The sequence below is a fragment of the Alligator sinensis genome, unplaced genomic scaffold, assembly GCF_000455745.1.
Source record: "Alligator sinensis unplaced genomic scaffold, ASM45574v1 scaffold1361_1, whole genome shotgun sequence".
NCBI lineage: Eukaryota > Metazoa > Chordata > Crocodylia > Alligatoridae > Alligator > Alligator sinensis.
This window is the reverse complement of record NW_005843274.1, coordinates 10,634-23,587: the sequence shown is the minus strand read 5'-3', so window position 1 is coordinate 23,587 and position 12,954 is coordinate 10,634. Positions and strand designations below refer to the sequence as shown.

General features: G+C 60.9%; 1 protein-coding gene across 2 annotated transcripts in view; it reads right to left on the bottom strand.

The window, feature by feature from the left end:
- Positions 1-416: 416 nt before the first annotated feature.
- The window catches only part of USP21 (ubiquitin specific peptidase 21), a 15,452-nt gene continuing 2,914 nt past the window's right edge, over positions 417-12,954 (bottom strand). The window contains exons 2-14 of one of the 2 annotated variants that reach the window (XM_006038185.2): positions 12,291-12,384; positions 10,739-11,546; positions 8,445-8,504; positions 7,301-7,424; positions 6,429-6,540; positions 5,776-5,913; positions 5,023-5,087; positions 4,717-4,820; positions 4,319-4,405; positions 3,812-3,890; positions 3,186-3,293; positions 2,077-2,191; positions 417-1,256 (exon numbers count right to left, since the gene is read on the bottom strand). In XM_006038185.2, coding sequence (XP_006038247.2) covers positions 1,166-1,256; positions 2,077-2,191; positions 3,186-3,293; positions 3,812-3,890; positions 4,319-4,405; positions 4,717-4,820; positions 5,023-5,087; positions 5,776-5,913; positions 6,429-6,540; positions 7,301-7,424; positions 8,445-8,504; positions 10,739-11,546; positions 12,291-12,384 — 1,985 coding nt within the window. In that variant the 3' untranslated portion in view covers positions 417-1,165. Of the gene's footprint in view, positions 1,257-2,076; positions 2,192-3,185; positions 3,294-3,811; positions 3,891-4,318; positions 4,406-4,716; positions 4,821-5,022; positions 5,088-5,775; positions 5,914-6,428; positions 6,541-7,300; positions 7,425-8,444; positions 8,505-10,729; positions 11,547-12,290; positions 12,385-12,954 lie in introns of both variants that reach the window. The other variant, XM_006038184.2, reaches the window with a different exon arrangement.

The following is a 12,954-nucleotide window of genomic DNA, read 5'->3' as shown; positions in this document are numbered from 1 at the left end:
ACCCGGGCCCCTTCCAGCGCAAACCAGAGCTGCGGGGAGCCCTGGCTCTCCCAGGCACGGCCGCTTTGCTGCTCCTACGCCCGCACAAGCAGCCAGGCGGCAGGGCCCAGCCCCAGCAAGGACCAGACATCCGGCCCAGGGCCCCGGGCCCGGCTCGGGGGCTCTCAGCCCAGCGCACCAGTGCAGCCCCTTCCAGGCAAGACGGGCAATCCTAGCCCCCAGGGCTGGCCGTGGGTCTGAGCCCACACTTGGGTGGTTGACTCTGACTAAAGCTATTCCAGGAAATGAGTCCCCCCCCATCCCCCCAACATGACATAATATTAATTACATTTTCTTAAAATATCCTATTAACATCTCCCAGATTGCTTTCAATAGTCAACAGGAGATCGATGCCGATTGTGGTAGATGCTCAGGCAATCTGAGAGGGTCGGCAACCCTCTCCCTCCGCCCATTCTTCACGGCCCTGGGAAGTGGAGCCCTGCTCCACTGAGACAGGCGGCTTCAAGGGAAGGGGGCACCACACGAACGCCAATTCAACCAGGGCAAAACCAGCTCAGCTTGATGACAGGATATAGGGGCAGTCGTGCCAACAGGAGCCACCACCCCAAGCCTGACTGCGAGGGCTGGATGCCCCCAGTGCACCCCTGCCCTGCTGCATGACCCCTCGAGCTCCTTCTTCCAGGGCAGGAGGCCTGCTCTGAGATCACACTCCACGTTTAGGTCCGGGCCCCAGTGGAGTCTCCCAGCCCACCGTCCCCCCTTTTCCCCTCCCACGATCAGCCTAGTGCTTATTTTCTTAGTAAATTTATTCACAAAAGGCAGCAGCCTGGCGGCCCAGGGGCTATTTACACACGCACCGTATGTACAAAGCCACTCATTAAAACAGCAGCACAGTCCCACTCTGCTGGGGGCACCACCAGCTCACCCCTGCAGCCAGGGTGCGGGGCCCTCTCCCCGTGTCCAGCACATGGGCATGCCCCCACCTCCACGGCCCACTGGGCGCATGTAGGCACCTCCACAGCCACTTGAGGACCCCCTCCCCTGCTGCACAGCCTCTGGGACAGTGGCCCTAGGTGGCTGTGGATGAAGCTGAGGAGGGGAAGGATGGGGACCCTGTGCTGAGCCCACTCCAGGATCTGAGGTAAGAGGATTCGGGTCCAACACTTCATTGTTTCTTCCAGTGTGGGTCGTCCAGCTCATAGAAGAGCACGTAGCCCTCGCTGGACTGTACCTGGTTCTCACTGATTGGGGTCACCCTGCAAGGACAGGTCATGTTAGCACCGCGCCAGCTTAGCTGTGAGGACAGCCTGGTCTGACCCTGCACGGGCCTGGCCAAGGGCACGGGCCAGGAATAGCATGCTAAGCTAAACCACTTAGGCGGGAACAGCTCTATTCTCGGCTGCCTCCCTCCAGGCGACAGGTCACTGTGGCACAGAGCAGCCCAGGGCGGCAGGGGCAGGAGGGACCCATGGGGAGGCAGGTGCTTGCTAGCTGTGTGCCTGCCCCAGGAGGATATGCTTGGCCCCAGGGACAACAGCTAATGAGCACTGCTGCATCTCCATGGTGCGCTTGCTCTGCAGAGCCATGTGGCAAGGGACCCTGTCCCGTGGGCCCAACAAGCCTAGCAGGAGGCAGGACTGCAACAGGCAGCATCCCGGAGCCTGCGTTGGGCTCTGCATAGTATCACCAGGCACTGCCAAGTAAGAGGTCCCCAAGGCACCTCCCCAGGGCAGGGCAGGGCAGGACAGGGGCTGGTCCCACTGCAAAGCCTAGACAGAGGCAGCCTGACATGGCGCCATTGGCTGGGCCTCAGCAGCCTCTCCCTGTTGCTATCGAGAGTCATCAGGGCACTTGCCCACGTTGCCCCCAGGGGACACTGCCTCCAGCTGTGTGGAGCTTGGGCCACCAGGGTTTGCCACCTGCTAGCAGGCAGACGAGGCCCCCCAGCAGGCTAGCAGCACCCACTGGCTGGACCACAACCTGGGATCCCTCACACTGTAAACACATGGGACACTATCACCCAGCCCCAAACATCTCTCCTGCCTGCCCCGTCCTCGTGCCCAGCCCCACACGTACCGGGAATCATTGTACACCCGCCAGCCAGACTGGTCCCTGCAGAAGGCGGTGTAGTGCCCATAGTGCACGCTGCCCGAGTGATTGCACAGCGCATACAGGCTGTATACAGGGCTCCCTGCAACAGAGATGAGAATCCATCGCAGCAGTCAGCACACTTGGCTATGTTGCTTTGCACACCCAGCCACGCTGGCCCACCCTGGCAACGGCTCGCAGCACCACCTCACAACAGGCCACTCCGGCCGGATACACCAGGCAGTGACCTGTCCAAGCATGCCCTGGCAGCTGCTGCATTGTGGTCACTGATGCTGGATGGCCAACACCAGTGCAGTGGCAGAACACATCACAGCCCCTCCTGTTACTCCTGCTGCCAAGCTGTCCTCAGCCCCAAGCCTTTCCCCCACCCTCCCCAACTGCCCCCATGCCAGTGCACCCCGACCTCCCCACTCCCTTGCTCCAGTGGTGTTTGATACCCGCTCTCCCTGGCACAGTGAAGATCACAGATGCCAGCCCCCAGCTGCCCTGCTGGAGGGCTGACCTAGGGGACAAGCACCTGGCTGTGACCCCGGGCCCGGGCCTCTCCACTCCCTGTTGCCTGAATCCCAAGAAGTGCCCAAGCTCCAAGAGTCCAAGGTGGTAAGGGCAAGCTTGCTGCTCTGAGAACATTTGCCCCTGCACTGGGGGGACCAGGCTAGAAACAACAGCACTGCCTGACAAAAAGCATCCAGGCCTGGACGCTGTTCCCATTCTCATGTGGAACAGACCTAAACTCTGTCACACCAGGGTGCAGGAGCCACGCCGCTGGGGCATCCACTACCAGTGCTGGCATTCACAGGCCCAAGGGCTAGATTAGAATTAGGCAGAGCCTGGAGTGGAACCCCGGCCTCCACAGCCTCAGTGAGTGCCCTAGCGCTGTCAGCTGCCTGGACTCGCAGCATGGACACAAGAAGCTTCAATGGAGCCGGGACCTCCACACAGGGATCTTGGGTTGCAACAAAGCACCGTGCTCGGATAAAGGGCAGCCTATGTTATAGGACCCAGGCTCTGCTCCCAGCCAGCCACCATGCTGCACAGACAGCAGGCACAGCAGCCAGGGTGGCCCAGATGCTCACCTGCCTTCTCACTAGCAAACTCCTTCAGGTTGAGCTGCTGCAGAGGGAACTCCACAAAGACCGAGCACTTCTTTATGGAATAGCGGGTAGTAGAGAACCTGTTCAGGTCTGGGCAGGGCACAGGTCAAGGGAGGTAACAGCTGAGGGCACCAAGCAGCAGCACAGGGCGGATATCAGGCTAAACAGCTTGGGGTGAGCAGGAAACTCTCCACACTGGCAGCACCAGTGCCAGGGACACCTATGCTTAAGAGCTCCCAGTCCCAAGCTGAGTGAGGTGAGGCTCAGGGCAGAGAGCAGATAAGCAGGTTGCATTCTGACTGCTAAGGTGTCACATCCTGCAAGCTGGGAGAGGAGCACAGGCATGTGGGGCCAGCCCTCCCCTCTGACCCAGTCCCAGGCCTCCTTTGGGAAGCCCAGCCTGGCAGGAAGGCATTGGCCAGGCATGTCCCTCCAGTTTGCAGTGCCAGCATTGATCATGGAAAGGATCAGGCCAATCCTGACACCCACAGCCCAGAGCAGCAGTAGTGAGGCAGGGGCTGCAGCTGGAGTGTCTTTGACAGGGGGTGGGGCAGCCCCCCCCACAGTCTGCTCTTGCGGCAGAAGCACTGTGGCCGAGCAAAGGATACGCAACACCAGGATGCGGGGGAAGCGCTGGATGGTGAGCTTCTTTGTGCTTCTTGTCCTCTGCCGGCACTTGTCACAGACCTGCCCCGAGACACGAGATGGCCCTGGTCAGTGGGTGCCAGGTGCGAAGTGAGCCCAGGTAGCAGGACCCAGAGTACTTCTGCCCCAGATGCCTGCACCAGCCACAGCCTGTCCCGGCTGACCCCACATGCCTGCATCAGCCTTGGCTTTGCTGGCCCCTCTACCCCAGGCCCCACAGTTCCCCTAGTTGCTGTCCCCAGGCCCCTCTACCTCAGACCCCATAGTTCCCCTAGTTGCTGTCCCCTGGTCACCAATCCCATGCATCTCCCAGGAGGTGCTGTCTGGGTCCCAGCATCCAAACAGCAGCAGTGATGGGGCCAGGCCCCAGTGCCCCACCCACTCAGGATGGGCCTAGCACCCTGTGGAATCAGGAGGCTGTCCCACCCACGGCCCCAGATAGTACCTGTGAAGCTCCACCCCCTCCTTACCGGCGCGTTCTCTGAATCCAGTTCCTCCTCTTTGGTGAAGAGGCTGAAGCAGTCATGGAGAGAGACCTTCCCACCGGCAAAGCCTTTCTACAGAGAGAGAAGGGAGAGGCTCAGCCCAGCCTGAGAGGCCTAGGAATGCCAGCAGGTTCCTGGTACAACTATGCTCCCTGCCCAGCCAAAGGGGCATGCAGGGGGTGGGGAGGGGGAGCAGCATGGGGCTTGCTCTGCAGGGCAGAGCCCCAGGAGCAACCTGGAGACAGCTGCAGGCATGTGCTACGGGTGAGGGCAGTACAAGGAGGCAACCCCACAGCTGCAGGGCCAGAAGCAGGGAACACCATCTGTCCAGCACAGAGGGGACCCCGGCAGGATGTGCACGCCACCCTGCCCCACAACCCTACCTTTGGGATGGGCAGGGAGAGGTCACAGAAGACTTCAAAGGTGGTGGAGCGGTAGCCACAGGCCTGGCACTTGAGGCAGCTTTTCAACTGGCCAACAAAGAGGTCTGCAAGGAACAGGGACAGTATGAGTACATCTGCCCCACCTTTGCCTGGCATCAAGCAGTGCCCCAATAGCCGATGGAACCACAAACTGCCCCTTCAGGGCCCCCTGCTGCAGGGTCAAAGGAAGGGATGGAGGGGGCAGCAGAGACTGTGCCCGTGCAGCCAGAGCAACAGGTCAGGGGAGGGCAGGTGCATTCAGCTCACCCACAATCTTACTGTCTTCTTTCTCCAGGTAGCGCTTCCACATCTGGTTGGCTCGTTCGTCATCGCTAGGAGGGGAGGGAGAGGATCGCTGCAGCTAGCAGAGGGCAGGCATGCCAGGGAGAGGCTGGTAGGAGCCCCTGGCATAAGCAGCCCTTCCTACACTGCAAGGCATCCCTGCTGTGGCCACCAGCCCTCAGGGGGATGAACGTGCTCCAGGAACCCCCACCCTGCTGGGAGACAGTCCAGATTGCCTGGTTGTCCAGTGCTGGTGCCCAGGACGAGAGCTGCCCCAGCGCCCTCAGGAAAGGCTCCATGTGACCCTTCAACTGCACCAAGTCCTGCAGAGGCATCTGCCTGTGCAAGAATTCATGTCCTCAGGGGCCCGTCTAAAACACTCTGGTGCCAGGCACAGTGAGAGCTGCTCGCCCTTCCAGAAGAGTGGAGGCCCAGCCCCACCTGCATAAAGTACCCACCAAGTAACCACCCACCTTAGAGCCCAGGCTGCAGTGCCTGGGCCTGGTTCACGCTGCACCACCTCCAGCTGGAGTCAGAGCACAAGTGCTCCCAGCATGCCCTCACCCCACTACCCTGGCTGCAGCCCTCCCAGCCATGCTGCCCCAGTGCCCCCAGTAACAGCCTGGCCTATCCCACGCAGGGAGGGCAGTGATAAGTCTTGAGAGGGGCAAGCCTGCTGCCTCTAGGCACTAGCACCTCCCTATACCTCTCTGGGGTCGAAGCCTGAGCCCAGCTTACCTCAGGGCATCCAAGTCCTCCAGCACCGAGGTCCGTTTGGCATCTGCGAGGATGCTGGGGGTCCTGCGCCCCTTCCTATTGATCTCCACATGCAGCCGGTCCATGAAAAACTTCAGGAACTCCTGAGCGTCCTGCTGGCTGCAGACAGGGACAGCACATGAGGCCCCTCCTTACACCCAGAACCCTCCACAACTAGAGGGTGTAGCACCTACTTTCTACACCCAGGGTCTCCTTCCCCTTGGCACCTCCCCCATCTTCTTCTCTGACTTTGGCTTCCCCACTCCATCCCTGCCACCTCCCACCAGGTTCCCCCACCAGGCTCCCAGCACTGGAGCATCAGGCTGTGGAGCTTGGCAGCCAGACTTCTGCAGAGTTGTCCCACAGCTGCTGTCTCTGTGGGTCCAGCCTCTGCCTGTCCCCACTCACTTTCCCTATTTTGGGCTGAGTCAGCTCCAGGGGAGTCCCTCTAGAGGAGCTCCCTTCTGCTATGCTCCCAAAACCATGGCTAAGAACCAGAGTGTGCCCAGTGTTGCCTGGCCAGATGGCTCTCTCTGTGGGATTGGTGTGCCAGCTGCCACTGTGGCTACAGGGACTGCACTCATGTTCTCCGACACAGCACTTCCCTGGGGCAGGGGCAGAGTGTGGGGGCTCACCTATAGCCTGTGAAGGATGGGACGTATTTCTGGAAGATGGCTTTGAAGCGCCCGGGGTTCACAGCCTCAGTGGAGTCAGGATGCCACAGGGCAGTGATGACATCTGCAAATGCTGGAAAAGGGAATCCACAGCTCACAATAGCACATCAAACCCTCCACCACTTCCCCACAGCCCCCACCACATGCAGCAGCTGGGCAGGGTGCAGTGGACAGAAGTCTTGGCTTCCTTTTGTGAGACTTGGCAGAGGTCAATTTCCCCAGGCCTGGTCTGGGGGTGGACGAAGTTGGGGAACACCCAGAAAGACCCTCTCTCCCAAAAGGGAACCAAAACTGCCCCGCCCCTGCAAATTACTCCAGCTGAGGGGACATAGCAGCTACAGGGGTACTACTCCCTCCTCACAAAACAGGACAGCAGGTAGAGCACAGGGAGAAGGCAAGGGGGGCGGGGAACAGGACACCTGGGTTCTCTTCTGACACTGTTCGAGTGAGTGCCCTCGGGTGCTGCCCCATGCCTGCCCGCTTCCAGAGTACGTGCCCTTGGATCACAGCCTCCCTCAGCCCCTAGCTCACTCCTCTCTGCAGATGGGGCTATGGATAGCCCAGCATGAGGCAGGCATAGTCCACGCCTGGGCAGCGAGTCCCATCCCCACTGCCCTTCCACAAAGGGCTGTGCAATGCCACATCCAGGTCTGGGCCCCTCTGGCTAAGCCAGGAAAGGGAGGTGTTTATTCAAAGTCGGTCAGTAGGTGAGATTAGTTTCTTCATGGACCAGACTGCCCCCTGCTTGCTGTGAGATGCCAGGAGCAGTGTGCTGAGACCCACCGGGCAGGAGCTAACTGGTACACACAGCTCCTCTCTACCCACTTGCCTACCTTCGGTGAGCTCCTGCTGGGCCCGCGAGGCACTGGGCTGTTCCTGGTGGAACTCCTTGCGCAGGCAGTAGTCACGCAGGGGCTTGGTGCTGCTCAGGCACTGGAGCACAGCATTCATGAAGCACTGCAGACAGCACCACAAGCATCAGAAGGCTATGAGCTTGGAACAACTCCCAGCCCTTGGGAGGCAGCATCTGGACACCCAGAAGAACCTCAGCCCACAGGGGAGAGTCTGGAGGTCCATCAAGTTCCAGAGCAGACCATGTTCTTGGGCAGGGGCCCCCAGACAGATTGCCACCCATCCTGCCCTGCACCCAGTAACAGGCATGGGGACACAGGCCAAAGCTTTTCACCTGGGTGACAACAGGCAGAGGGGCACCCGTGAAGCCTGGCTGACCCTAACCCTTCCAAAGGGCCCAGATCACTGCAGAGACCTGGCCAGCAGCTGCTTTGAGGAGGCCCCGATGGGCTTCCCAAGGGGGCTGCCACTCCACGTGAAGGAACTATGCACTAGATCAGGGGCGGGCAATTATTTTGGGCAGAGGGCCGCTTACTGAGTTTTGGCAAGCCATCAAGGGCTGCATGACAGGCAGTCCAGGGCAGATTAATATTAATTTTTTACATTTTTTTAGGGGCCCTGCGGGCCAGATAGAATGACCTGGTGGGCCGCATCCAGCCCCCGGGCCGCATTTTGCCCACCCCTGCACTAGATGGACTCCTCATAGGGCTGTGTGGCCCATCCCTGTCAGGGTGCAAGAGCCACACAGGACCCAGGGCAGATGGCAACCTCGTACAGAAACCCATACTTGCACTGGGCAGGAGCAGGACAGCCCCATTGGCACCAAATGGCCTGGCCTCGCCTGCCCTCTGACACAGCTCCCAGCTCCAGGCTAATTGGGCTTAGAGCTCATGCCAGCAGTCTGCACATGATGGACATGCCCCAGATCAGCGGCCAGAGGGGTGGCCTCCAAGAGGGCCACAGCCCTAGTCCGCAGGACATGGCCCAGTTCAGCAATCTGGCAAAGGGTGGGGCTTCAGGCCCCTCGGACTTTCCTCTGCAGCACCTGCTCCTCCCCAGGTACCGAGTGCTATCCCCAGATGCCATTCAGAAACAGGCTCTGGCCAGCGCTCACTGGGCACTTACCGTGTTGCCCAGATTTCGGAGTCCGATGTGCCCAGAGCCCAAGAGGAGAGTGTGATGAGTCTGAGGAAAAACAAGAAATAAGCCCTGAACACCCAGGAGTACAGATGTTGCAACTGCAGGTGCTGGCAGGGAAGACCTGGGCCATGACACCAATGTGGATGGCTCCTAGTAGCAGGAAACAGATGCACAAACCCCACCAGCCCAGCCCAGCTCTACTTCAGCAACAACCCCCCCGAGACTGCCACCTACACACCCAGGCAGCCATCCCAGCCCCTTCCACCTGCCCACACCCTGCTGCACTATCTGCAAACCCCGCAGCAGTCCCAGCCCACCCCCATTCACCAGGGCCATCCCACTCATTCCTCTCTAGCCCCTTCATCTCCCTCGCACTAGCACCTTCCTGCTGCCCCAGCAGGCTGTCAATTTGAGGCGTGTAACTTCAGCTCCTTGACAACCAGGCAAAACAGGACTCCAAAGCGAGTCTGCAGAGTGAGAGCTTGATAGGAGAGTGCCAGGCTGCTGCTGTGAGCCTTGGGGCTGGGTCCCTGCTGCAGCCCGCCTCAGAAGCCAGGGGTCAAGAGAGGGGCACCCTGCTGTCCCCAGTTGCATTACCTCACTGGTCATGAGCAGCAGTCCCATCACTGCTGTGTGCACCACAGACTCTGAGATGTCGGCCCCCTTGCCCTGCAGCTCCCGCTTGGTGGCCAGGGTCTGGTGCAGCTTCCGTGGCAGCTCCACCAGGGTGGCACCCTGCAGTCCCGGCATGGTTCATGCAGCACAGCGGAGCAGGCAGCTGGAGTAAGCTCGCTGACTCTGCGGCACCTGATGCAGGACCAGGGTTCCCCCCACCCCGCCTTACTAAGCCATCAGCTCATTAGCTGAGCCGATTTCCCTTGGCTATTCCAGGCCCTGCTCTCAGCTCATCTCGCTGGGATTAATTAGCAAGGAGAGCTACTTTGGGGACAGGGGTGTTTGAAGAACCACAGAACAGAGGCAGCAAATACATCCACGCACACTACAGCAGTTGCTGGCAAAGCACCCCAAAGAGGGGGTGCACCTGCCCCCCGCCTGCCCTGTAGCCACCACTAGTGTGCCCGACTGACCGGGGGGCCCTGGCTTCCTCATGCCCAGCTCTCCCACCTGCTACCACAGGCCAGAACAGGGTCGGGACACAGTCAGCAGAGATCTCCCAGAGGAGAGGAGTGGCAACACCTCCAGTAGGCACCAGGTACAAACACTGGGGAGGCTGCGTTGGTAAGAGGACAGTGGTGGCGGGATGGAGGAAAGGTGTGGTGGGGGCAGGCCAGAGCCGGCAGATCGGAGCTCAGGCATGAGGGCACACTGTCAAAGGGTCAGGGCCTCACTGTTAGGGCCCCTTTGAGCCAGACCTATCCTGGGGCACAATCCTGACCAGGGTTTTGGCTGCTTCAAATCTCAGCCAGGGCATCCTGATCCCACCCACGCTCTCAGGCTTGCTCTCTACAGCTGACCTCCCCACCAGGTGTCCATGGCCCTTCCAGGGTGGTGCAGTTCCTGGGGCAGACAACAGAGGCGCTGCAGTGCTCTGCCATCTCCAAGAGCCCTGCCATCTCCTGCCTGAGGGGACCTCATTGTCATACAGCAGCACAGGACTGGTGGCAGAAGTGGCAGTGCTGGGTACATTGCAAAGGAGGGGCTGCTGCTGAGACAGGCGGGGGCTGCAGGTGGACAAGGGACTTTCCCATGGCAGCTCTGGCTGCCCTGTGCCCCTCCCCCAGCTCCAGGGCCCAAGCGGGCAAGGACTGCTCTGCTTTGCGTACTGTGCTGGCAGCAATGTTGAGCACAGAAGCTCTGCCGCCCACCACAGCGTGGAGGCTGAGTGCCCAGAGGGACAGCAGGCCTGGCAAAGCCCACAGCGCTGGCTTCAATCTCAGCTGCTTGGCAGGCATGAGGCAGAATCACAGCACCCAGGAGGCCCAAGCTTGGGGCTCTGACACTCATGGAAATGAGGCGACATGCAGAGAGCCCAGCTCAGTGAGCAGTATCCAGTCGAGACTCCCCTAGCGGGGTTGAGGGCTGGGTGAGCTGAAAGCAGTCCCTCTTCTCCTTCTCAAGTGCCCGAGCTGGCTGCAGACTGCTGCCGCTACCCCAAGGCCACGGCTTCTCCCACAGTGGCAGACATAGCTAGCGCTCAAGCAGCAGTGGTCACCAGGCTCCCTGCTTGCCCCAACAAGCCGGGGGCAGAGCGGTAGGCTGGCGATGCAGAGAACCACCCACCAGGCCCAGCACAGATCAAGAGCTCTTACAGCAAACACCTTTTCCTCAGGTCTGCCTGCAGTTGGGGCTTTGCTCTGGAGCGGGCTCCCAGACATGGAGTGGTCCTGGGGACGAGCATATTCCGAGGTCTGGGGGTCAGCGGTGTGAGTCCTCAGGCAGCCTTCTGGACGGACTGAGAGCAGCGTGGCCATGGGCCTCCCATCCAGTCCTGGGGACACGTTGACCCTCCTGAGCGAGGAGCTCCTCTTCAGGGCCACAACCCCAAGTCCCAGCTTGTGGCTGCAGGATGGGCTGTGGTCTCTCAGCTCCAGCCGGCTCAGCACGGTGCTCACCTCCTCCCCACGCCCCCCTGCCTGGCTCAGGTCCCCAATGCTAATGGATTTGGAGCGCAGGAGGTTGCTTCTCCTGCGCTCAGAGTCCCGCCCTGCCAGTGATGCCCCTGATGGCAAGGAGAAAGAGGCACTGCCCGACATGGTGCCAGGCTGTGGAGAGCTGGGCACCTTGACTGCATGATCCGCCTTCAGTGGCCCTCGCCTAGATGCTGAGCCACGCAGAGCGTCACCACGCTTTGAGGCCCGACCCCTGTCAAGCTCCAGCTTCTTTCCCCGATCGTCTAGTGGGTTGGGCCGGGAGGGCAAGAGGCGAAGTTTGGGAACAGGAGAGAGCCCATTGGTGACAGACGGGGCTGCCAAGACAGAACTGTGGCGCTCCTGGCTCAGGGCCCGGTGTCCATTGGGGAGCTTGGTGGTAGCCTTAGGCTGGGATGTAACAACGGGTTGCTCCCTGCCGCGGCTGATCCGGTGTTCAGAGGCTTGGGGCATCGTGGAGACCACGGAGAGGAGAACCCTGGTGGGAAGGGGAGAAGAAAGCTCAGCACAGAAGACTTAAAGCAGCATCACTTGAGCAAGACTGATCTCTTGAGAGACAGAACGCCAGGGTCCCTGCGAGCAATGGAAGCCACTGAGCGCCAGGAGCCAAGATTCCTGTGTTGCAGCACGGACAGCTTGTGTGACCAACAGCAAGTCCTTTCCCTGTTCTGGGCCCCTGCATCCCAGCAGGACAGCGATGTGCTGATGTTGCCTTTCCCCAACCCCAGGCCAGGCGCAGCTCACTTGCAGGCCAGTTCTGAAAATCAAGTGCCAAGGCTCATCGTGCCGAAAGCCAGCCCACTGCTGCTGCTTGGGACCCAGACTCAGGCTAATCTTGTGGCCTCCTTCCCACTGAAGAGCCCCAGGGGCTTTCCATGCAAATACATCTACATTGCAACAGGGCAGCCAACGCCACCTCCCAGCAGCAGGTTGGGGAAGGCCAGAAGCTGCTCATTTCGACCGAAAGCACAGGGTGTGTGGTTAGGGAGAACAGGAACCCCCACACTGGACAACCTTGCACGCAGCCAGGCAGCCACGATGGAGGCCAGAGTACCTCCCACTGCAGATGCAGACCAGAAAGCCCGTCACCAGATTCAAGGTCACCCAACTGCCTGTCCGGGCAGGGAACCAGCCCCCTTCTCCGCAGTCTCTGGTGCTGCCTGCAACCCGGAGGTGGTATGGGAAGGTGGGACATCGCTTGGAGGCAGTACGGTGAACGTACCTCTCATGAGCTGTGAGCGTCTCTTCCCCACCGGCACCTGGCTCATGCCCCGTGGAGGCGGCTGCCCAGCTGGAGATTCCCACTGGCGGGGGCCCTGGGACACAAACCAGAGGATCCAGTTACAGGGTGCACGGCAGGATCCTACCGCACTGGAGCTGCCAGCATCCTCTGGGCTGCCCACAGCTCAGCAGAAGGGCAGCCCAGCCCAAAGGGCATCTAGGGACACGAGCCCCGGCTCAGCATGCCCCGCGTCACCTGCAGAAGGGAAGGGGGATCTTGTCTCGCTTCTCTCCCAAACAGACCCTGCCCGACTGGCTGGGCACGGCCGCCCACGGTGCCTGGACCAGAGGCCTAGGAGCCCTCCGTACAGAGCCAGGCGCAGACCCTGCTGCCCCCCGGCACCACCACAGCACGCGCTGCTCTTGGAGCCAGCAGGGCCTGGGCCTGGGCCCGGCTCGGGCAGGATCTGCCGTCCACCCACCTCCGTGCTCCGCTCCCAGGAGTTGCTTGCTCAGGCCTTTCACCCCCTCTGCCCGCAAGCTCCAGGGCCGGGCAAGAGATCTCGCTCTTCAAGAACGACCCAGGGAGCCGCCTCGAGCCAGCGGGGCCTCGGCACTCAGGGCAAAGCAGCCAAGGGCGAACGGCCCGGTCTCGCCAGCCCCTC